Here is a 23,171-nt window from a genome sequence, read left to right as displayed (position 1 = left end):
CATAAAATATCTTTTGATAGCATAATTCATTACATGCATAAATCCCTATTAAAACTTAAATAAATCTTATCAGTTCTGAAAATGTTACTTGGGAATTTGTCCCATCAATGTTTTTAGTATAAGTTAGCAAATAATATAGTTTTAAACCCATAAATCCGTCCTTCCTAATTTTATTTTATTTTATTTATTTATTTATTTTGTTCAATCCTTAACCTCGAAACAGCCGCGAGTACTTCGGCTTCCCAAACTAACATAGTTTTAAGGCAGTAATAAATTGTAAAATGTAAAATCAATGTAAGATTTCGGCTCAGTTATGCCCATGTGGCGCTCGAGCCTTTTAAATAAACGAATTAGTAAAAAAATGGTAATAACAAGCATACCGGAAATTGATATAAGGAATATTTTTAGTTTGAATCTAAGCAAGCATTGCTTTGAAAGAATAAAATTACATAGGCCAAAAATACTTGAAAAAAATGTTCTAAACGGAATCCCAACTTGGCAATGCATATTTTTTTACTTTGAGGTAAGATCAGACTTTAAACATCAACTAAAATTTTGGTTGCTTCAAATAAGCTTGATTTTTTATCGTGTTAGATCGTTTTAGGCGAAAAAATATTATGAGAAAAATGCTGAAAGCACGTTTTTCCATACTAAATTTCATACAAATTTCAATCGCAATGTGGAATACGGGGAAGTAACCAATCGCTCCCAAATTTTGCACAGTTGTTTTGAACGCTAAAAGGAATCAAAAAAGCTTTGTTCCAAAAAATCGACTTTGTTTACCCAGTTTAATATATACATTAAAACAAATACAACAGTAATATGTTCTTACAATTGGAAACTTTGATTTTTAATTATTACAAAGCATTGAATTAAAAAAATCAGCCCAAATCGAGATTCTTTCCGCTCATATCGAGTCTTCCGTGCGGGAACTCGTATTTGGCAAACCAGTGCAATAGTGGGTAGTTATCGTCTAGTCCAGGCAGAAAATGCCAACTCTTCGCAAAACTGGTTCTATACAGCGTTGATTCCGTTAAAGCCCATAAGTAGGTTTGAGAAAACCCCCAACTCAAATTTGGCTACTCGCTCGGTCAAAACCGGTTAGGCGAGGTATTTATCACGGATAAACAGACGGTACACTCTGCTAGCTTCCCATCGATCGCCTTTTTGACGGTTGATTCGAATGTTCGGTAGCTGGTCGATTGACCAATCGTAGCGCTGGCTGCCATCGTTTAATAAGAACCTGACAAATGTACATTCATTCTTCGAGCGGTCTGATAATCGCTGAGATGTATGCAGCACACGATCCATCCAATATGTCAATAATTCAGGGGTGTTCCTAGGCACATGCATTTAAAGATGAATTTAAATATCATTTGATTTCCAAGAACCTTCCACCATACCACACGCGCATGTTCATAAAAAAAGGCATCGGGCAAAAATTGCAATTAATTTACTCTAAGAGTTGTATGTTTGTCTGTGATTCGGATGATCAAGAAAATCTTCAAAAGGGATTGTCCAAAGGACCCCTTGATGTTCATGTATCGTTCGTAACTATTCAAAGATAGTGAGAAGAAACTGCAACGACTGTAGAAATCTTATGTTCTGAACTCCAGGACAGTTTTTGTGGACATAATTCAGTGATCATGATTAAACTGCAGACTTTGAGCTTTGAACTGAAATAGGTTAGGCATCCTAAACATATTTTAGCCTTTCACTACTAACGATCATAAGCATGTAGTGATAATCATTCAATACACTCACAAAAAATACTTCACACAGAATATTGTCTATTCGGTTGGAATCAAGACAGACATTCAATCAAAAATTGCCATTTTTTTTTGATCCACAAGTGGCGCAACTGTTTCGCATCTAGTGCGCTGTGTTGCTGACAACATCGGGAAGGATGCGCACTACTTTTTACATGATTCAAAAACGTCGCGAGTATGGGTCGCGTCGCGACTTGATTGTACGACGTCCGGTTTGGTGGCGGCCCGACAATACAACATCAATTTGCTCATACTTCAGTACTGATAATTATTTACCAATTTTTCGCTTTGGATAGTATCAATCACATTAGGTACTCACTGGGATGTCACATTCACAAAGTTATCGCACTTCTGGACAAATCGCGCAACCTTTCGCGCCGATTTCCGATCACCGATAAAACTTCGAAAAGAGCAACCTTCCGATCCGGCTACTCTGATCGCGCCTCCACGTTTGACTGATCTCCTGCGATGGACTATACATGAACAACTGACGCAGAGCAACACTATCGACGACTGGGGCTGTCCATTGATTACGTAACGCGAAATTTCACGATTTTTCGTCAACCCCTCCTCATTTGAAGGTTTTTTTTTTATATGAGAACTCAATAATGTTTGGCGTCACCTAGCGACAGAATTGCGAATCAAACTGCTTGCCATTGTGCTGCCAACAACCTTCCGAACAAATTTGCTGAAGACTGTACCTTTGCATATTTTCAGAAATTTGAGATATAGCAGCACATATGTAGTTGTTTTGAGGTGATGCTAAACTTTTCAAGGTGATGCAATATTCAACTGAGTGTTGCAATACTTTTCCAAGTGAGTCCGACGGGTAGTGTATAGATTGGTTAAACGTCAAATAGACGAAAATGAGCCTTGAAGTTGAAAAACACTTTCGCATTTTTTCCTGCCGCATACTGTATGCTGGTATAGAGGGTGCCGAAATGACAAATGCGTTTTACCAATAACACCATACATTTTTCATAATTCAGGCCAAACATTTCAATCGGTCCTATCTGCATTTGAGAGGCTCTCATTTGAGATATTAATGAACGAGAGGGAAACCAAAGAGAGCCTCTTTTCTGCAGATAGGACCTTTAGATATGTTTGGCGTGAATTGAGAAGTAAAACAAAGCCTTCACAGCTCTAGTCTTGCAGCACGAGGGAATTCGGAATAATATAAAAATTTCGATGAAACTGTGTAAACTTTGGTCTAGAATTCGTTTTCATGGCATCAACTAAAAACGAAGATCGATATGTGGAACGTGGATGTGTTATTTCGCAGATTTAGTATCGGCTGCCTTGCCAGCAGCTAGTTTTGCGCATCTCTCAGCTGCCAATCTTCGTATCTGTGTTCTTTGCAGAAAACTGGACTACTCTGCTTGGATCAGATTGTTTTTGTTTACCAATATGAATGACAGTTCGATGCCTTTTAAACTAGAATACTATATTGCGCATTGCGCAGTTAAAAGTGCGACGAGGAAGTGCGGAATCTCAAATAAATGTGCGATTTGGTGTCAGATCGTTTCGGTGTCTTCACCGCACTTATTCATTAGCTTATGATATAGCGCATTTAGTTCACCACTGGACTATCGCACTAGTTTTCACGAGTGCGAAAACGCTAATAAAAGTGCGCGATTGCATCAAATCAACTCGGTGTCTTCAGAGCACTTGTTCACCATAGATTGAAGAAATAGTGCGCCGAAGACATCAACCTGATTTGATGCAATCGCGCACTTTTATTTTCGTTTTCGCACTTATGAAGTCGCAGTTCGCAGTCCAGTGGTGAACTAAATGCAGTATAAATAAGTGCGGTGAAGACACCGGAACGGTTTGATGTAATATCGCACTTTTATTTAAGATTCCGCACTCTGTCGCAGTCCAGTTAGCGATGCAATAAACTATACTATACTATACAAAATAAGCGCACCTATTTTGGGCAAGTGCCATTGTGGCCTGACAGTTGTCAAACCGTGTAATAAAAAATATATCAGTCTCGCGCGCTGGAAAAAGGATATACTCTTTCTTGCGCTCTGACTAAAGAGTTCCACTTATGTTATGTTCCCGTACGTAATTTATGGGCAGCCACAAAATAGTGTGCGAATCCGCGATCGTGTCTCCAAATGTGTCGATTAAAATGCGCGACCGCTTTAGTTCTAGTCGTGCAGCTGCGACGCAACGCTATGGGAACAATATAGGAACGCTGAGTGCAAAAGAGGAAGCTGATAAAACGATACGCCACCTCCATGGAGCAACCGCGGTGAATTGACAACCCCTGGCGGCGGGCTGGCTGGCAACCGGTTTCGGATGAGCATAGGTATATAGGTAATTCGACTGATTTGGTCAGGCGGTGCCGCCAGTCGCGGGAATCGCATATTCGGGGATTTCTTTTGAAAACTCGTCACAAGTCTGCTGGATCGTGGAGATTGAAGAATGAAGAGTGAAATTTCTGCTCGAATTAGATTTGATTTGGGTTTGGATTGGATTTGGAATAGATTTGGATTGGATTTGGATCGGATTTGGATAAAATTTGGATATGAGTTGGGTTGGGTTTGGATTACAATTAGACTGGATTTGGATTAGATTTAGATCGGATTTGGATTGAATTTAGATTTCAATTGGATTTGGATCGGATTTGGATTGAATTTGGATAGGATTTGGATTGGGTCTGGATTACATTTGGATCGGATTTGGACTAGATTTGGATCGGATTTGAATTGAATTTAGATTTCAATTGGATTTGGATCGGATTTGGGTCGGATTTGGAACGGATTTGGATTGAATTTAGATTTTAATTGGATTTGGATCGGATTTGGATTGGATTTGGAACGGATTTGGATTGAATATAGATTTCAATTGGATTTGGATCGGATTTGGATTGGATTTGGATTGAATTTGAATTGAATTTGGATTGGATTTGGATTGGGTTTGGATTGGATTTGGATTGAATTTAGATTGAATTTGGATTGAATTTGGATAGGATTTGGATTGGGTTTGGATTAGATTTGGATCGGATTTGGATCGGATTTGAATTGAATTTTGATATGATTTGGATTGGGTCTGTAGTGGATTTGGATCGGATTTGGATTAGATTTGGATCGGATTTGAATTGAATTTAGATTTCAATTGGATTTGGATCGGATTTGGATTGGATTTGGAACGGATTTGGATTGGGTTTGGACTAGATTTGGATTAAATTTGGATTAGATTTCAATTGGATTTGGATCGGATTTGGATTAGATTTGGATCGGATTTGGATTGAATTTGGATAGGATTTGGATTGGGTCTGGATTAGATTTGGATCGGATTTGGATTGGATTTGGAACGGATTTGAATTGAATTTGGATTGAATTTGGATTGAATTTGGATTAGATTTCAATTGGATTTGGATCGGATTTTGATTGGATTTGGATCGGATTTGGATTGAATTTGGATAGGATTTGGATTGGGTCTGGATTAGATTTGGATCGGATTTGGATTGGATTTGGAACGGATTTGAATTGAATTTGGATTGAATTTGGATTGAATTTGGATTAGATTTCAATTGGATTTGGATCGGATTTTGATTAGATTTGGATCGGATTTGAATTGAATTTAGATTTCAATTGGATTTGGATCGGATTTGGGTCGGATTTGGAACGGATTTGGATTGAATTTAGATTTCAATTGGATTTGGATCGGATTTGGATTGGATTTGGAACGGATGGATTGAATATAGATTTCAATTGGATTTGGATCGGATTTGGATTGGATTTGGATTGGATTTGAATTGAATTTGGATTGGATTGGGATTGGATTGGATTTGGATTGAATTTGGATTAGATTTCAATTGGATTTGGATTGGATTTGGATCGGATTTGTATTGAATTTGGATCGGATTTTGATTGAATTTGGATAGGATTTGGATTGGGTTCGGATTAGATTTGGATCGGATTTGGATTAGATTTGGATCGAATTTGGATTGAATTTAGATTTCAATTGGATTTGGATTGGATTTGGATTAGATTTGGATTAGATTTGGATCGGATTTGAATTGAATTAGCTGTGTTTTACTCATTGAAGCCAGAAACTCCGGATGGCATACATTCCAATCGCAAAGTTGTAGTCAAATGTATATGAAAACAGAAACGAGACCTCAAAATTAAGTAACATTTTTTAATTACATATCTTACACTGTTACGCTAAAGTATTTATAATCTCACCACACCCGACACTTTTTCTTCGGATTCATTTTGCTTCCACTGGGACACTGGAATGCTTCGCTGAACTCCGGCATGTTGCTCAGCACTCCCAGCACTCGATATTTGGACGGACTGTGCTCATCTTCAACCAAGTACTTGGCCACCGCTGGACTAATCGATTCACAGTATTGCTGAAAAAGGGAATCATCAAATTCTCACCATATTTCATCGGAACAGAACTCACATTTCCAAACGAGATGAACAGCAACTGTTCATGGGAGAAATTCTCGAAACCTGGCAGCACTGGTTCGGGACCATTTCGTTTGACGTACGCCCGGTAAGCTCGGAACGCTTCCCGAAGACCTCCGTTGTCGGCAATGTTCTCTCCAAGCGTCAGCGTGCCGTTGATCTGTGACATAAGTAAGATATAATTAGAACACTCTGCTAGACGTTCAGAAGGTTCTGAATCTCCCTACAAAAGCCTTCGCCTCTGGAACGTAGTACGAACTGTACTGCTCCTCTAGGCACTGGGCTCGTTTGTCGTACTCCTGCAGGGTATGATTGGACCACCAGCGTTTCTCGTTGCCGAATTTGTCGTAGTGACGACCGGCGTTGTCGAAACCATGGGTCAGTTCATGACCCAGAACCTCTCCAAGGGCTCCGTAATTCAGCGCACTATCAGTAGATAAGTTCTTCAAAAGTGACTTCCGAGTCCTGATTACAATTCTGAATACTTACTCCAATCCAAGATAGTAGAATGGATACTGGATGATGGCTACTGGAATGTCTGAGAAAGATTTCAAATCATACAAGTTCCTGAACGTTTAGATCACTATTTCGACAACTCACTGATGGCATTCCGATCGAAGATGTTGTACGCATTGACCTCCGTTGGATCCATGTCCCACACCTCATTGTTCTTCACCTTCCACGAACGCAGCCATCCCGTGTTCATGAATTCCAACGCTGTTACCCAATTCTCCAAGTGACGGGTTGGACTGATCTCCAGCTGTAACGAAACAAACAACTTATATCGTCAAACCTCAAAAATCCTTCAACCCTGCCCATACCCCTGCATAGTGTTCCTCCAGCTTCTGATCATCCAATATCCATTCGGGGAACCCGATCAACGACTTCATGGCCTTGGATTTCTCCAGCGAGGCGTACTTCGTATAGGCATCCATCCAGTCCGTCTCCAGCACCATCTGGTCGAACTCGTCCCGTATGTCGGTCAACATCTGCTCCACGCGAGGCTTGGTCCGCTCCAGGAAGCTCTTGTCCGCGATCGCGTAGCTGACCGCCAGTCCCATCAGTTTGTGGACGACCTGGGCGCACTCCTCCTCCAGTGTGGCGTCGTTGAACTCGTGGTCCACCAGGAACGAGGCTACCGTGCCCCAAACGTACAGTTCGATGAGGGCCGGAGGTTGATCGGATACTACGTCGATCAGTTTTCCTAGGAACTCGACGTTCTCCGGAGTCATCTGCAGTTGTTCGTCGTCGGAAGGTTTCGCATCGGGCTGATTGGCAAACAGTACATCTAGGTAGCGCTGCCACACAGGATACGACTTCTTAGGCTTTATGTGATGATCAGTTGCGTTCTGGAGCTGTTTAACGGTGTAGTACTCAGGCTCGGATTCGTCTTCTGAATTTAGGGGCTGAAATCAGATCTAGTGAGGATCTAATATTATAACTGGTAATGTTGCCGTATAAACCTTAGGCAGCGATCGATGAAACTCCGCAAATCTCTCAGCCAAAACGTTCATCTTCTCGTCCATCCCGCTGGTATCGATGCTTGGGTTGATTGCCTCGATCACCCTCGCAAACGATTCCGCCAGTTCAGTAGTATCGATTTCATCTTCGTCGTCCTCTCCGTCTTTTTCCTCCTCCTCCTCGGCACTTTCGTTATCCGACTCGTCTGTATCCTGCGAGCTGGATCGTACAGCGACCGGCCGACGACCGTGAGCCTTCGCCTTCAGCTTAGACCATTCGTAGGCACTGCCGAAAGTAAAATACAAGACATTAGGCGAACAGGCGTTGATCTACAACCCCAAAAACTCACGGGAATCTCAACTCGTCCGGTCTGTAGTGGTACTCCAAGGTCAACCGGTTGCGATTTTTGTCCTGGTGATCTTGCTCGATGTTGAACCCCACGATCACGTTCAGTCCCAACTTACGCTGAATCTTGGCCACCGAGCTAATCCAGTCGAACTTGTACTTGCGGGCGGAAGTCTTGGTCCGATTCAACAACGTCGGAGTCAATGGAAGGCCAAACTCCTTCAGGTAACTTTGAACTGCCGTAAACCCATACCGTTCCCGATTGGCTTCGCTCAGGCACGCCTTGTACATGGACTTCGCTTGGGCGACCGGTTTCGGGTCCGATCGGGTGACGTTGGCCTCCAGTTGGATTCGTATGTTTCGGTAGATTTTCGTCTGACGTTCGTCGTACCAGCTGTAGGCGCCATGCCGCGCCGGACGTGGATGATCGTCAGCCCAGTTTCCGCAGACGTAAGAGTAGAAGTCTTCGCACGGGTCCGCTTGGAGGTTCATGTTCTGCTTGAAGGCGGCCGCTGAACGGAGGCATTCTTTGGTATGGCAGACGTCCGATAGGTTGGATGCGTAGCTGTAGACGGCGTAGACGATCGACGATAGGGCCACTACGGCAACGAGGAGTATGCAGATGAAGAATCGTCTGCAGAAGATGCGACAGGAGCTAGATTGGAAAGTGGTTGGTCAATGAGTAAGGGTTTGGAGATCATTGGTTTGTATACCTCTCTTTGGTGATGGTCATGGCTGTTGGCTGGAAGGTCCTGAACCTGGTGGCTGCTTCTACGTTCATAGCTGAGAAAATTGATGGAGTAGAGGTGAGTAAAATGGTGGAATTGCAGATGATCACAGTTGATCTTACCCATGAACTTGTCCTCGACTTGTGTAGCCATGTTTTCCGATAGGCGTTTTCTCAGTTCACTTTAGAATTCGATTCACTAACGAAATGTACCCTTCTTTCACAGGCAATGTAGATTAGTAATATCAATTGGTTGTATTTCTTTCTTTGAGTAGCGGTCAATTTGCTATTTCATTCAGATCTGAATAATCACTATCCCCTTGTTATCACTACTACTTGATGAGTCGTTCACCGTGCAGCTCTGATTCAGCACTGACAAAATTTTTGTTTTCACGTTTGTTTCGACTTGGGCTTTTTATAAGATTATAGTTTGAACTGCATAGTAGTTTGTTTTGATATTACTATAGGCGGAAAATAATCACACAATTGATAGTGAAATCATCGTTGAATAACAAATGTGTAATGCAGGTCGTCCGAAAACTTTGGAATGAAATTATCAATTCAGCTGTAACTTTTCGTGTAGGGCTCAAATAATTCTCAAAACTTGGTTGGTAGTTTAGCAACTAGTGAGTGACCATCACCTTATTTTTCTTTAGAGAACACTATTCAGTATTACCACAGAGAACAGACGTTTATCTTCGCTTTCTGCCTTGTGTAAAACTTTGTAACGGTCACATCAGAGTATGCCATTATGGCACAGAGAACAGACGAACATGCTCGAACAAAATTTTCTAAAAATCTTGTGTAAAGCAAAAAACAAGCACACTAGCGACATTGACGGTGACTTTTCCACCTAAAAACTCTTTTCGACGCCATGATGGCGCTTACCCATGAAATATTTCATAAGCGCACCTTTAATTTTTTCTACTTAGAGAGTGAGTTGTATATGTTCAAACACAGAGAACAGACGTCCAAGCTCGTGAAGTGCGGTTGTGTAAAGTATTGCAACGGTTGTTTTGGAATAACTGGGAATGTGGCCATTACGCGGCGCTGCCACATTTCGAATGGGGGTACAAATTTGCCGTTGCTTTACCTTTTGGCGCTAGTGTCACCAAGTGCGCACCCTATTATAGTACTACCAAGAAACGCGTTGGTTTTCCTTGGAAAACAATAATTGTATTACTGTTCAACTCATCTCTTATTAGAAATAGTGAAACTAGTTGACAATAAGTTGCTCAAATTTTGTTGTTAGGTTTGGGCGCCGTCCACAAATTACGTAACGCTCTAGGGGGAGGGGGGAGTACGGCCGAGCGTTACGGCCCATACAAAATATTTAGGATTTTCTTACAAAAAAGCGTTAGTCGTTTAGGTGTCTCGCAAGCCTCGGGGTGTGGGTTCGATTCCCGCTCCAGTCGGGGAAAACTTTTCGTCGAACGGGTGTTATATGTGTTGTCCGTTGTCATATGTTAGTAATGTTCAGTCTGTAGAGGCCGTAAGTTCGTAGACGGTGTAATTGTCTTTTAAAAACTCATACTGAGCTCGATTGGATGTGCTTATCACCGTTAACTGATATTTATCTGTTTTATTGATGTTTCTCGGTGAGCCAATGAAGCCGGTGAGAAATCCTCTCGGGATTTCGTAAGTGTTACTAACAGGTTTTCATGAGAAACGCTCGCAGGAATTTGTGAAAAATCCTCACAGGATTTTGTGAAAAATCCTCTCAGGATTTTGTGAGAATCTCACAGGATTTCGTGAAAAATCCTCACAGGATTTCGTGAGAAATCCTCGCAGGATTTCGTGAGAAATCCTCGCAGGATTTCGTGAGAAATCCTCGCAGGATTTCGTGAGAAATCCTCGCAGGATTTCGTGAGAAATCCTCGCAGCATTTCGTGAGAAATGCTCGCAGGATTTCGTGAGAAATCCTCACAGGATTTCGTGAGAAATCCTCACAGGATTTCGTGAGAAATCCTCACAGGATTTCGTGAGAAATCCTCACAGGATTTCGTGAGAAATCCTCACAGGATTTCGTGAGAAATCCTCACAGGATTTCGTGAGAAATCCTCACAGGATTTCGTGAGAAACCCTCACAGGACTTCGTGAGAAATCCTCACACGATTTCGTGAGAAATCCTCACAGGATTTCGTGAGAAATCCTCACAGGATTTCGTGAGAAATCCTCACAGGATTTCGTGAAGGTAGAAGGTATAAAGTAGAAGGTAGAAGGTAGAAGGTAGAAGGTAGAAGGATTTCGTGAGAAATCCTCACAGGATTTCGTGAGAAATCCTCACAGGATTTTGTGAGAAATCCTTACAGGATTTCGTGAAGGTAGAAGGTAGAAGGTAGAAGGATTTCGTGAGAAATCCTCACAGGATTTCGTGAGAAATCCTCACAGGATTTCGTGAAGGTAGAAGGTAGAAGGTAAAAGGTAGAACGATTTCGTGAGAAATCCTCACTGGATTTTGTGAGAAATCATCACAGGATCTCGTGAGAAATCCTCACAGGATTTCGTGAGAAATCCTCACAGGACTTCGTGAGAAATCCTCACACGATTTCGTGAGAAATCCTCACAGGATTTCGTGAGAAATCCTCACAGGATTTCGTGAAGGTAGAAAGTAGAAAGTAGAAGGTAGAAGGTAGAAGGTAGAAGGTAGATGGTAGAAGGATTTCGTGAGAAATCCTCACAGGATTTCGTGAGAAATCCTCACAGGATTTCGTGAGAAATCTTTACAGGATTTCGTGAAGGTAGAAGGTAGAAGGTAGAAGGATTTCGTGAGAAATCCTCACAGGATTTCGTGAGAAATCTTTACAGGATTTCGTGAAGGTAGAAGGTAGAAGGTAGAAGGATTTCGTGAGAAATCCTCACGAGATTTCGTGAGAAATCCTCACAGGATTTCGTGAGAAATCCTCACAGGATTTCGTGAGAAATCCTCACAGGATTTCGTGAGAAATCCTCACAGGATTTCGTGAGAAATCCTCACAGGATTTCGTGAGAAATCCTCACAGGATTTCGTGAGAAATCCTCACAGGATTTCGTGAGAAATCCTCACAGGATTTCGTGAGAAATCCTCACAGGATTTCGTGAGAAATCCTCACAGGATTTCGTGAGAAATCCTCACAGGATTTCGTGAGAAATCCTCACAGGATTTCGTGAGAAATCCTCACACGATTTCGTGAGAAATCCTCACACGATTTCGTGAGAAATCCTCACAGGATTTCGTGAGAAATCCTCACAGGATTTCGTGAGAAATCCTCACAGGATTTCGTGAGAAATCCTCACAGGATTTCGTGAGAAATCCTCACAGGATTTCGTGAGAAATCCTCACAGGATTTCGTGAGAAATCCTCACAGGATTTCGTGAGAAATCCTCACAGGATTTCGTGAGAAATCCTCACAGGATTTCGTGAGAAATCCTCACAGGATTTCGTAAAAAATCCTCACAGGATTTCGTGAGAAATCCTCATAGGATTTCGTGAAGGTAGAAGGTAGAAGGTAGAAGGATTTCGTGAGACTCACAGGATTTCGTGAGAAATCCTCACAGGATTTCGTGAGAAATCCTCACATGATTTCGTGAGAAATCCTCACAGGATTTCGTGAGAAATCCTCAAAGGATTTCGTGAGAAATCCTCACATGATTTCTTGAGAAATCCTCACAGGATTTCATGAGAAATCCTCACAGGATTTCGTGAGAAATCCTCACAGGATTTCTTGAGAAATCCTCACAGGATTTCGTGAGAAATCCTCACTGGATTTCGTGAGAAATCCTCATAGGATTTCGTGAAGGTAGAAGGTAGAAGGATTTCGTGAGACTCACAGGATTTCGTGAGAAATCCTCACAGGATTTCCTGAGAAATCCTCACATGATTTCGTGAGAAATCCTCACAGGATTTCGTGAGAAATCCTCACAGGATTTCGTGAGAAATCCTCACAGGATTTCGTGAGAAATCCTCACAGGATTTCGTGAGAAATCCTCACAGGATTTCGTGAGAAATCCTCACAGGATTTCGTGAGAAATCCTCACAGGATTTCGTGAGAAATCCTCACAGGATTTCGTGAGAAATCCTCACAGGATTTCGTGAGAAATCCTCACAGGATTTCGTGAGAAATCCTCACAGGATTTCGTGAGAAATCCTCACAGGATTTCGTGAGAAATCCTCACAGGATTTCGTGAGAAATCCTCACAGGATTTCGTGAGAAATCCTCACAGGATTTCGTGAGAAATCCTCACAGGATTTCGTGAGAAATCCTCACAGGATTTCGTGAGAAATCCTCACAGGATTTCGTGAGAAATCCTCACAGGATTTCGTGAGAAATCCTCACAGGATTTCGTGAGAAATCCTCACAGGATTTCGTGAGAAATCCTCACAGGATTTCGTGAGAAATCCTCACAGGATTTCGTGAGAAATCCTCACAGGATTTCGTGAGAAATCCTCACAGGATTTCGTGAGAAATCCTCACAGGATTTCGTGAGAAATCCTCACAGGATTTCGTGAGAAATCCTCACAGGATTTCGTGAGAAATCCTCACAGGATTTCGTGAGAAATCCTCACAGGATTTCGTGAGAAATCCTCACAGGATTTCGTGAGAAATCCTCACAGGATTTCGTGAGAAATCCTCACAGGATTTCGTGAGAAATCCTCACAGGATTTCGTGAGAAATCCTCACAGGATTTCGTGAGAAATCCTCACAGGATTTCGTGAGAAATCCTCACAGGATTTCGTGAGAAATCCTCACAGGATTTCGTGAGAAATCCTCACAGGATTTCGTGAGAAATCCTCACAGGATTTCGTGAGAAATCCTCACAGGATTTCGTGAGAAATCCTCACAGGATTTCGTGAGAAATCCTCACAGGATTTCGTGAGAAATCCTCACAGGATTTCGTGAGAAATCCTCACAGGATTTCGTGAGAAATCCTCACAGGATTTCGTGAGAAATCCTCACAGGATTTCGTGAGAAATCCTCACAGGATTTCGTGAGAAATCCTCATAGGATTTCGTGAAGGTAGAAGGTAGAAGGTAGAAGGATTTCGTGAGACTCACAGGATTTCGTGAGAAATCCTCACAGGATTTCGTGAGAAATCCTCACATGATTTCGTGAGAAATCCTCACAGAATTTCGTGAGAAATCCTCAAAGGATTTCGTGAGAAATCCTCACAGGATTTCTTGAGAAATCCTCACAGGATTTCATGAGAAATCCTCACAGGATTTCGTGAGAAATCCTCACAGGATTTCTTGAGAAATCCTCACAGGATTTCGTGAGAAATCCTCACAGGATTTCGTGAGAAATCCTCATAGGATTTCGTGAAGGTAGAAGGTAGAAGGTAGAAGGATTTCGTGAGACTCACAGGATTTCGTGAGAAATCCTCACAGGATTTCGTGAGAAATCCTCACAGGATTTCGTGAGAAATCCTCACAGGATTTCGTGAGAAATCCTCACAGGATTTCGTGAGAAATCCTCAATGGATTTCGTGAGAAATCCTCACAGGATTTCGTGAGAAATCCTCACAGGATTTCGTGAGAAATCCTCAAAGGATTTCGTGAGAAATCCTCACAGGATTTCGTGAGAAATCCTCACAGGATTTCGTGAGAAATCCTCACAGGATTTCGTGAGAAATCCTCACAGGATTTCGTGAGAAATCCTCACAGGATTTCGTGAGAAATCCTCACAGGATTTCGTGAGAAATCCTCACAGGATTTCGTGAGAAATCCTCACAGGATTTCGTGAGAAATCCTCACAGGATTTCGTGAGAAATCCTCACAGGATTTCGTGAGAAATCCTCACAGGATTTCGTGAGAAATCCTCACAGGATTTCGTGAGAAATCCTCACAGGATTTCGTGAGAAATCCTCACAGGATTTCGTGAGAAATCCTCACAGGATTTCGTGAGAAATCCTCACAGGATTTCGTGAGAAATCCTCACAGGATTTCGTGAGAAATCCTCACAGGATTTCGTGAGAAATCCTCACAGGATTTCGTGAGAAATCCTCACAGGATTTCGTGAGAAATCCTCACAGGATTTCGTGAGAAATCCTCACAGGATTTCGTGAGAAATCCTCACAGGATTTCGTGAGAAATCCTCACAGGATTTCGTGAGAAATCCTCACAGGATTTCGTGAGAAATCCTCACAGGATTTCGTGAGAAATCCTCACAGGATTTCGTGAGAAATCCTCACAGGATTTCGTGAGAAATCCTCACAGGATTTCGTGAGAAATCCTCACAGGATTTCGTGAGAAATCCTCACAGGATTTCGTGAGAAATCCTCACAGGATTTCGTGAGAAATCCTCACACGATTTCGTGAGAAATCCTCACAGGATTTCGTGAGAAATCCTCACAGGATTTCGTGAGAAATCCTCACAGGATTTCGTGAGAAATCCTCACAGGATTTCGTGAGAAATCCTCACAGGATTTCGTGAGAAATCCTCACAGGATTTCGTGAGAAATCCTCACAGGATTTCGTGAGAAATCCTCACAGGATTTCGTGAGAAATCCTCACAGGATTTCGTGAGAAATCCTCATAGGATTTCGTGAAGGTAGAAGGTAGAAGGTAGAAGGATTTCGTGAGACTCACAGGATTTCGTGAGAAATCCTCACAGGATTTCGTGAGAAATCCTCACATGATTTCGTGAGAAATCCTCACAGAATTTCGTGAGAAATCCTCAAAGGATTTCGTGAGAAATCCTCACAGGATTTCTTGAGAAATCCTCACAGGATTTCATGAGAAATCCTCACAGGATTTCGTGAGAAATCCTCACAGGATTTCTTGAGAAATCCTCACAGGATTTCGTGAGAAATCCTCACAGGATTTCGTGAGAAATCCTCATAGGATTTCGTGAAGGTAGAAGGTAGAAGGTAGAAGGATTTCGTGAGACTCACAGGATTTCGTGAGAAATCCTCACAGGATTTCGTGAGAAATCCTCACAGGATTTCGTGAGAAATCCTCACAGGATTTCGTGAGAAATCCTCACAGGATTTCGTGAGAAATCCTCACAGGATTTCGTGAGAAATCCTCAATGGATTTCGTGAGAAATCCTCACAGGATTTCGTGAGAAATCCTCACAGGATTTCGTGAGAAATCCTCAAAGGATTTCGTGAGAAATCCTCGCAGGATTTCGTGAGAAATCCTCACAGGATTTCGTGAGAAATCCTCACAGGATTTCGTGAGAAATCCTCACAGGATTTCGTGAGAAATCCTCACAGGATTTCGTGAGAAATCCTCACAGGATTTCGTGAGAAATCCTCACAGGATTTCGTGAGAAATCCTCACAGGATTTCGTGAGAAATCCTCACAGGATTTCGTGAGAAATCCTCACAGGATTTCGTGAGAAATCCTCACAGGATTTCGTGAGAAATCCTCACAGGATTTCGTGAGAAATCCTCACAGGATTTCGTGAGAAATCCTCACAGGATTTCGTGAGAAATCCTCACAGGATTTCGTGAGAAATCCTCACAGGATTTCGTGAGAAATCCTCACAGGATTTCGTGAGAAATCCTCACAGGATTTCGTGAGAAATCCTCACAGGATTTCGTGAGAAATCCTCACAGGATTTCGTGAGAAATCCTCACAGGATTTCGTGAGAAATCCTCACAGGATTTCGTGAGAAATCCTCACAGGATTTCGTGAGAAATCCACACAGGATTTCGTGAGAAATCCTCACACGATTTCGTGAGAAATCCTCACAGGATTTCGTGAGAAATCCTCACAGGATTTCGTGAGAAATCCTCACAGGATTTCGTGAGAAATCCTCACAGGATTTCGTGAGAAATCCTCACAGGATTTCGTGAGAAATCCTCACAGGATTTCGTGAGAAATCCTCACAGGATTTCGTGAGAAATCCTCACAGGATTTCGTGAGAAATCCTCATAGGATTTCGTGAAGGTAGAAGGGAGAAGGTAGAAGGATTTCGTAAGACTCACAGGATTTCGTGAGAAATCCTCACAGGATTTCGTGAGAAATCCTCACATGATTTCGTGAGAAATCCTCACAGGATTTCGTGAGAAATCCTCAAAGGATTTCGTGAGAAATCCTCACATGATTTCGTGAGAAATCCTCACAGGATTTCATGAGAAATCCTCACAGGATTTCGTGAGAAATCCTCACAGGTTTTCGTGAGAAATCCTCACAGGATTTCTTGAGAAATCCTCACAGGATTTCGTGAGAAATCCTCACAGGATTTCGTGAGAAATCCTCACAGGATTTCGTGAGAAATCTGTAGGGATTGAGAGGGATACCAAGAAAAGGATTAACAGGGCATATAGCATTAGCGGCAGTGATGCGCTACCGGATAAACAAAGCAAACGAAACAAACGATCAAGATGAAATGAAACTTCAGTCTTGTAAAGTATTTCACACGAGTAGGATGCATTGTTTGCATACTTCCTCGTTTTAGAGAGTTTCGGTCATCGGAATTATCTGGCCAGGCTGATCCGGTGTAGCATACCCTAATACACAATTGTCATACAAGCAAAGTCAAACTGTAATAAAATTTACTCACCAATAACAAAGCAACGACCGGACGCAAAAGCGCATAGTTATGCAATCGTAAACAACACATCTGGAAGTCATTAACCACCAAGGCGCACCGTTCTATCGACTCTCTCTCTACCTCTACTTGTGTTGCGCGAGGGCCGATAGCCCGCAGCGCGGAGGATTCAAATTACAAAGCCATAGGCACTTGAAACAAATTACCCTAAAAGCATCGATAATGCAAGGATAGGCAATTTTGGCTATTTGTCACTCCAGTCGTCTTCTTTACATATATATATACCATTCTTTCAGACACATGCAATGTATTGTATTTGACAGGGTATAAAAACCCTAGAACTTTCAGACAATAAAGGATTCTTTTGATTTAGCTCGACCCAATTGGATGTTATCCAATCTTGGCTATCGACCACTACGTTGAAGACTCCAATGCGACCCACTTGGTGAATACCAGGATGGCCATCGCACCGTAATTAAAGTAAGTCTGTCGCGTTTGCACCATACCCGTGTTCGAAAGTGAAACCATAGTTATATCTAAGTGTGCACGTGCAGTTTAAGTGAAAACTGGAAGAAACCAGGAAACCGGGTAGCCCGTGTCCGTCCGGACACCACAAAATCCTCACAGGAAGAAGGTAAAAGGTAGAAGGTACGTGATCGCCCAGCAGTAAAGGAAGTGAAAGTTGCTCAGTCAGTGTGTTCGTCCGCGTGGAAGCGGTGATCAACTTCCTTCCTCAACAATTTTCCGTTTCTGCAAAGCTTCGATGGAGAATTTTCTACCGAACCGCACCCCTTTTGGAATTCAACTGGACTCCTCGATAGATCACGATCCCTTTCCGTGTATTGTGCACCCTCTCAAGCAGCTTTCCGAGGACATATAGCAAACATTTTGGTGTTTACGATGCTGGGCTACTTGAAGACTTCCCCGGTTTCGGCAGCAAAACCTTCATCTTCACTTCTTCACCTTCAGATTCTTCGCAACCACCTTTACTTCTTCGTTGGAGATCCGTGAGCCTCTGCATGGTCTTCCCAGATCATCTTCAGCTTATCCGCCATCACAATAAGCCATCACAATCAGATAGGCGTTATCCCATGGGTTGGCATCGGCTGCTCGGTACAGCTTTTGTAAGCAGTTCGACTTGCTCAGGCAAAACTCCCGTTTCAGAACGGCGCCAGCTTTATGAGACACGAGCCTTCCTTCGCAGCATCTGTTCTTGCTCTCTGAAGACTTCTCCATGCTCGGAGGCATGTAGCACGCAGGTTACCGATAGCCTTGATGCCTTCGGTACCTGTACCCCCGTTTGTTCGACATTGACGCGTTACAGGCCATTGCTACATACAATTTCTGTCAACTCCTGCGCGTCAAGGGTTACACCGATGTTTGTCCTCTCGAGTGCCTTGATTTGGTTCGTACACTACGTAAGCTACTCTGTTAAAGCGAGTCTGTGCCGCTTATAGCCCTCTAGCTCAAACACTTGGAGTGACAACTGACACAGCAGGATCGATGCCAGTAACATCCTGATTAACACATACTGGCTAAGGCTTACTTCAACGACCTGGCCAAACGCTTCTCTACCGTGGGTCTAACCATCAACATCAGCAAGACCAAATCGTTGGATTCTCACGAAATCCCGAGAGGATTTCTCACGAAATTCCGAGAGGATTTCTCAAGAAATCCCGTGAGGATTTCTCATGAAACAGAGGAAGGATTTATCACGAAATCCCCCACAGAGGATTTTTTGAGAAATCGTATGAGGATATTTCTCGTAGTTCTTCGAGAATTTCTCAAGAATTTCCCGCTGTAGAGAGTTTTCATAAAATCTTGTGAGACAGAGCAGAGGCAGAGCAGAAATAGAACGGAGCAGAGCAATTCTCACGAAATGTCTAGAGAATTTCTCATGAAAACATATGTAAGGATTTATGTAAAGAGATCTCACGAAATCCTGAATAGATTTCTCCCGAAATCCTGTGAGAATTTCTTACGAAATCATGTAAGGATTTCTTGCGAAATCCTGTGAGGATTTCTAACGAAATCCTGTGAGAATTTGTCACGAAATCCCGAGGGGATTTCTCACGAAATCCCGAGGGGATTTCTCACGAAATCCCGAGAGGATTTCTCACGAAATCCCGAGAGGATTTCTCACGAAATCCCGAGAGGATTTTTCACGAAATCCCGAGAGGATTTCTCACGAAATCCCGAGAGGATTTCTCACGAAATCTCGAGAGGATTTCTCACGAAATCCCGAGAGGATTTCTCACGAAATCCCGAGAGGATTTCTCACGAAATCCCGAGAGGATTTCTCACGAAATCCCGAGAGGATTTCTCACGAAATCCCGAGAGGATTTCTCACGAAATCCCGAGAGGATTTCTCACGAAATCCCGAGAGGATTTCTCACGAAATCCCGAAAGGATTTCTCACGAAATCCCGAGAGGATTTCTCACGAAAACCCGAGAGGATTTCTCACGAAATCCCGAGAGGATTTCTCACGAAATACCGTGAGGATTTCTCAAGAAATCCCGTGAGGATTTCTCATGAAACAGAGGAAGGATTTATCACGAAATCCCCCCCAGAGGATTTATCGAGAAATCGTATGAGGATATTTCTCGTAGTTCTTCGAGAATTTCTCGAGAATTTCCCGCTGTAGAGAGTTTTCATAAAATCTTGTGAGGCAGAGCAGAGGCAGAGCAGTGGCAGAGCAGAAGTAGAACGGAGCAGAGCAATTCTCACGAAATGTCTAGAGAATTTCTCATGAAAACATTGTAGAGAATAGAAGAGGTACTGAAAAATGCGAGAAAGGTAGAAGTTGAAAGAGAGAATAACGGGGTTGCCATGGAGACGCAGGGTAGAAGGCAGGTAAACAACTAATACATCAGTCTTGTGAATTATTTTGACGGAAACAAACGTGTTTCATTTCGCGGTGGAAATTGGCCAAAAGAACCAACCCCAAACAGTTTTGAGGCCTGGAAATAGATTCCGCTCGTTTCGGACACGACAAACATATGTAAGGCTTTATGTAAAGAGTTCTCACGAAATCCTGAATAGATTTCTTCCGAAATCCTGTGAGAATTTCTTACGAAATCATGTAAGGATTCTTGCGAAATCCTGTGAGGATTTCTAACGAAATCCTGTGAGAATTTGTCACGAATTCCCGTGAGAATTTCTCCCGAAATCATGAGAGGACTTCTCCCGAAATCCCGAAAGTATTTCTCACGAAATCTCGGAAGGATTTCTCACGAAATCCCGAGAGAATTTCTCACAAAATGCCGAATAAATTTCTCATGAAACAGAGGAAGGATTTCTCATAAAATACCCATAGGATTTCTCGAGAAATTCTCAGAGGATTTCTTGAAAAATCGTATCAGGTTATTTCTCGAAGCTCTTCGAGAATTTCTCAAGAATTTCCCGCTGTAGAGAGTTCTCATAAAATCTAATAAGGATTTTTTAGGAAATTCTTCACTTCTTCCACTGATCTCTGATTATTATTGAAATCTTATTCTTATTTTGTTTGATGAAACATTGAATGTTACAACTGCACACTTTGAGTTTTGAAAAGGCAAACTGTTTGGGCGGCCTAGCACATTTTGACAGTTCACGGTCACTTCACTGATGATTTCCTGATCATGATCATTAGCATGTAGTGATAATCACTGAAGTTTATCATAGTGTGACAGATCACGAACAATTTTCACTCCATACAAAACAAAAGCTCTATCCTCATACTTCAATATTGCTTAATTTTGATCACTGCGTGATCCTTGATCTGGATATTATCAATCACATCACTCACTGGGATGTCGCTTTCACGAAGCAATCACACTTCCGATAAACCGCGCACGCAACCTTTCGCGCCGATCTGCGATCACAGAAAAAAAAACTCCGAAAAGAGCAACCTTCCGATCCGCGACGACGGCTACTCTGATCGCGCCTCCACGGTTGACTGATCTCCTGCGCGATGCACTACATGAGTAACTGCGGCGGATCAACACTATCGACAACTAAATAGTACCTAGTGTGTGATTACAACGGCGGCCGGGCGGGTACTCGCCCAGCTCAGTATTCAAATCGAACCGCCGATCGTGTCTCTTTGTAAACATTATTCTAAATGTGTCGAGTTAATTGCGCGATCGCTGAAGTTCTCGTCATGCGGCGGAGGCGGCAGCGACGCAACACACGTGAAACGGATATGGGAACTCTGCCTGTAAAAGGGGAAGCTGATAACACGATACGCCACCGCGATCTGTAACCGCGCGCGGCGAATTGACAACCTGGCGGCGGAGGGCTGACAACCGGTTTCGGATGACTATAGGTAGGTAATTTGACAAATCTGGTCACGCGGTGGCGCATATCGCGGGAATCGCTTTGTCGGGGATTTCCTTTGGAATCTCATCGTAGGGCTGATGATGGAATGAAGGGTCAAATTTCCGCTAGAGTGATGCTATGCGAAAATAGTAGGCTTTGCGTCGGTAAGTAAGGTCTGAAGCGCGGCAGCGCGTTGACAAGCGATCCGTTGTCATGCAGGCTGCTTTGATTGAATGGATTTGTTGATTTTCGATGGATGTCTATACCCCGAATGTAAACATCGTAAAACGGACGGATTTATCTTTCACTTAGCAGTTAAAATTCTGCCATATAATGACGACAATGAGACAGCGGTTTGTTTTGAATCACGCTGCGCTGTTCTGCACAGAGGCAAAGCGCGTTGCGCACCGGCTGCCGATTGCTCGTGACATAACCTTAAAATTTTCGCGAGCCAATTATTCAAAGAATGTGACGACTGACTGTTTGAGTCGAGGCAGGTGAAGCTGTGAATGAAGGGCCCGTACCGGTTTGTGTATTTGCGATTGTCGTCTCTGAACAAAAGCGTCATAAACGGATATTTATGGGAGGAACATCTTCAACGGAAAGGGAAACAAACATACGTCAACCATGAACAGCCTGGAACAAATGGTTTATTGTAATACATGTAGGATGTTACGACGTATTAGAAATGTAACAACAATCCTTTGATAACGCTTGTAGATCTTAATGCCTTTACTCGTGGAAGTTCTTGGAGGCCATAGATCATCTTTAAAATAATTTCTCAACACAACTATGCTCCCTGGACCTGTAGGACGCTACACTGTATCAGTAATGTGACAACAAACCATTGATAACGCTTGTAGATCTTCAGGCCTTTACTCGTGGAAGTTCTTGGAGGACTTAGAACATCTATGGAAATTAGTTCCTTACAGAAAAATGGTTCATGGACCTGTAGGATGCTACAACGTATTAGAAATGTAACAACAATCCATTGATTACGCTTGTTGATCTTAAGGCCTTTACTCGTGGAAGTTCTTGGAGGAATTAGAGCATCTATGGAAATTAGTTCCTTACAGAAAAATGGTTCATGGACCTGTAGGATGCTACAACGTATTAGAAATGTAACAACAATCCATTGATTACGCTTTTAAATCTTAAGGCCTTTACTCGTGGAAGTTCTTGGAGGTCCTAGATCATCTTTGAAAATTATTTTTCTACAAAACTATGCTCCCTGGACCTGTAGGCCGCTACACTGTATCAGTAATGTGACAATTAACCATTGTTAACGCTTGTAGATCATCAGGTCTATACTCGTGGAAGTTCTTGGAACCCATCGATCATCTTTGAAAATTATTTCTCTACAGAGCTATGCTCCCTGGACCTGTAGGTCACTATACTGTATCAGTAATGTGACAGCAAACCATTGATAACGCTTGTAGATCTTCAGGTCTTTACTCGTGGAAGTTCTTGGAGAACTTAGAACATCTACGGAAATTAGTTCCTTACAGAGAAATGGTTCATGAACTTGTAGGATGCTACAACGTATTAGAAATGTAACAACAATCCATTGATTACGCTTATAGATCTTAAGGCCTTTCCTCGTGGAAGTTCTTGAAGGTCCTAGATCATCGTTGGAAGTTATTTATCTACAGAACTATGCTCCCT

General features: G+C 42.5%; 3 protein-coding genes across 6 annotated transcripts in view; 1 reads left to right on the top strand and 2 right to left on the bottom strand.

Moving 5' to 3' along the window:
* LOC109418399 (endothelin-converting enzyme homolog) overlaps positions 1-2,625 on the bottom strand; it is a 30,274-nt gene extending 27,649 nt beyond the window's left edge. The window contains exon 1 of the mRNA XM_062860416.1: positions 2,089-2,625. The gene's annotated coding sequence lies outside the window, so the exon portion shown is untranslated. The remainder of the gene's footprint in view (positions 1-2,088) is intronic.
* Positions 1-23,171, top strand: part of LOC109418392 (UDP-glucosyltransferase 2) — a 740,033-nt gene that overhangs the window by 111,676 nt on the left and 605,186 nt on the right. The gene's annotated exons all lie outside the window — the stretch shown is intronic.
* Positions 5,906-21,249, bottom strand: LOC115262953 (endothelin-converting enzyme 1). 4 transcript variants are annotated; one of them, XM_062860414.1, is made up of 11 exons: positions 20,928-21,249; positions 8,853-8,946; positions 8,716-8,785; positions 8,007-8,657; positions 7,660-7,942; positions 7,018-7,602; positions 6,797-6,956; positions 6,686-6,734; positions 6,424-6,622; positions 6,192-6,356; positions 5,906-6,138 (listed from the first exon to the last, which is right to left on the bottom strand). In XM_062860414.1, exons 2-11 carry the CDS (start codon positions 8,881-8,883, stop codon positions 5,965-5,967), a joined length of 2,367 nt encoding a protein of 788 aa, XP_062716398.1. In that variant the 5' UTR covers positions 8,884-8,946; positions 20,928-21,249; the 3' UTR covers positions 5,906-5,964. The 4 variants fall into 4 exon arrangements, with proteins under 4 accessions (XP_062716398.1, XP_029721756.2, XP_062716399.1 ...); XM_029865896.2 differs by having other exon boundaries at positions 8,853-9,101; positions 20,995-21,249; XM_062860415.1 differs by having other exon boundaries at positions 20,995-21,249.

Source organism: Aedes albopictus, chromosome 3 (assembly GCF_035046485.1).
Source record: "Aedes albopictus strain Foshan chromosome 3, AalbF5, whole genome shotgun sequence".
In the NCBI taxonomy this organism is placed as follows: domain Eukaryota; kingdom Metazoa; phylum Arthropoda; class Insecta; order Diptera; family Culicidae; genus Aedes; species Aedes albopictus.
This window is presented reverse-complemented; position numbering and strand designations above follow the sequence as displayed.

Coding starts and splice junctions, on each gene's coding strand:
- LOC115262953 (XM_062860414.1), bottom strand. CDS start 8,883: ATGGCTACACAAGTCGAGGACAAGTTCATGG. Junction 7,943..8,006: donor CCGGACGAGTTGAGATTCCC/GTGAGTTTTTGG, acceptor TACTTTCGGCAG/TGCCTACGAATGGTCTAAGC. Junction 6,957..7,017: donor TGGAGGAACACTATGCAGGG/GTATGGGCAGGG, acceptor GTTTCGTTACAG/CTGGAGATCAGTCCAACCCG.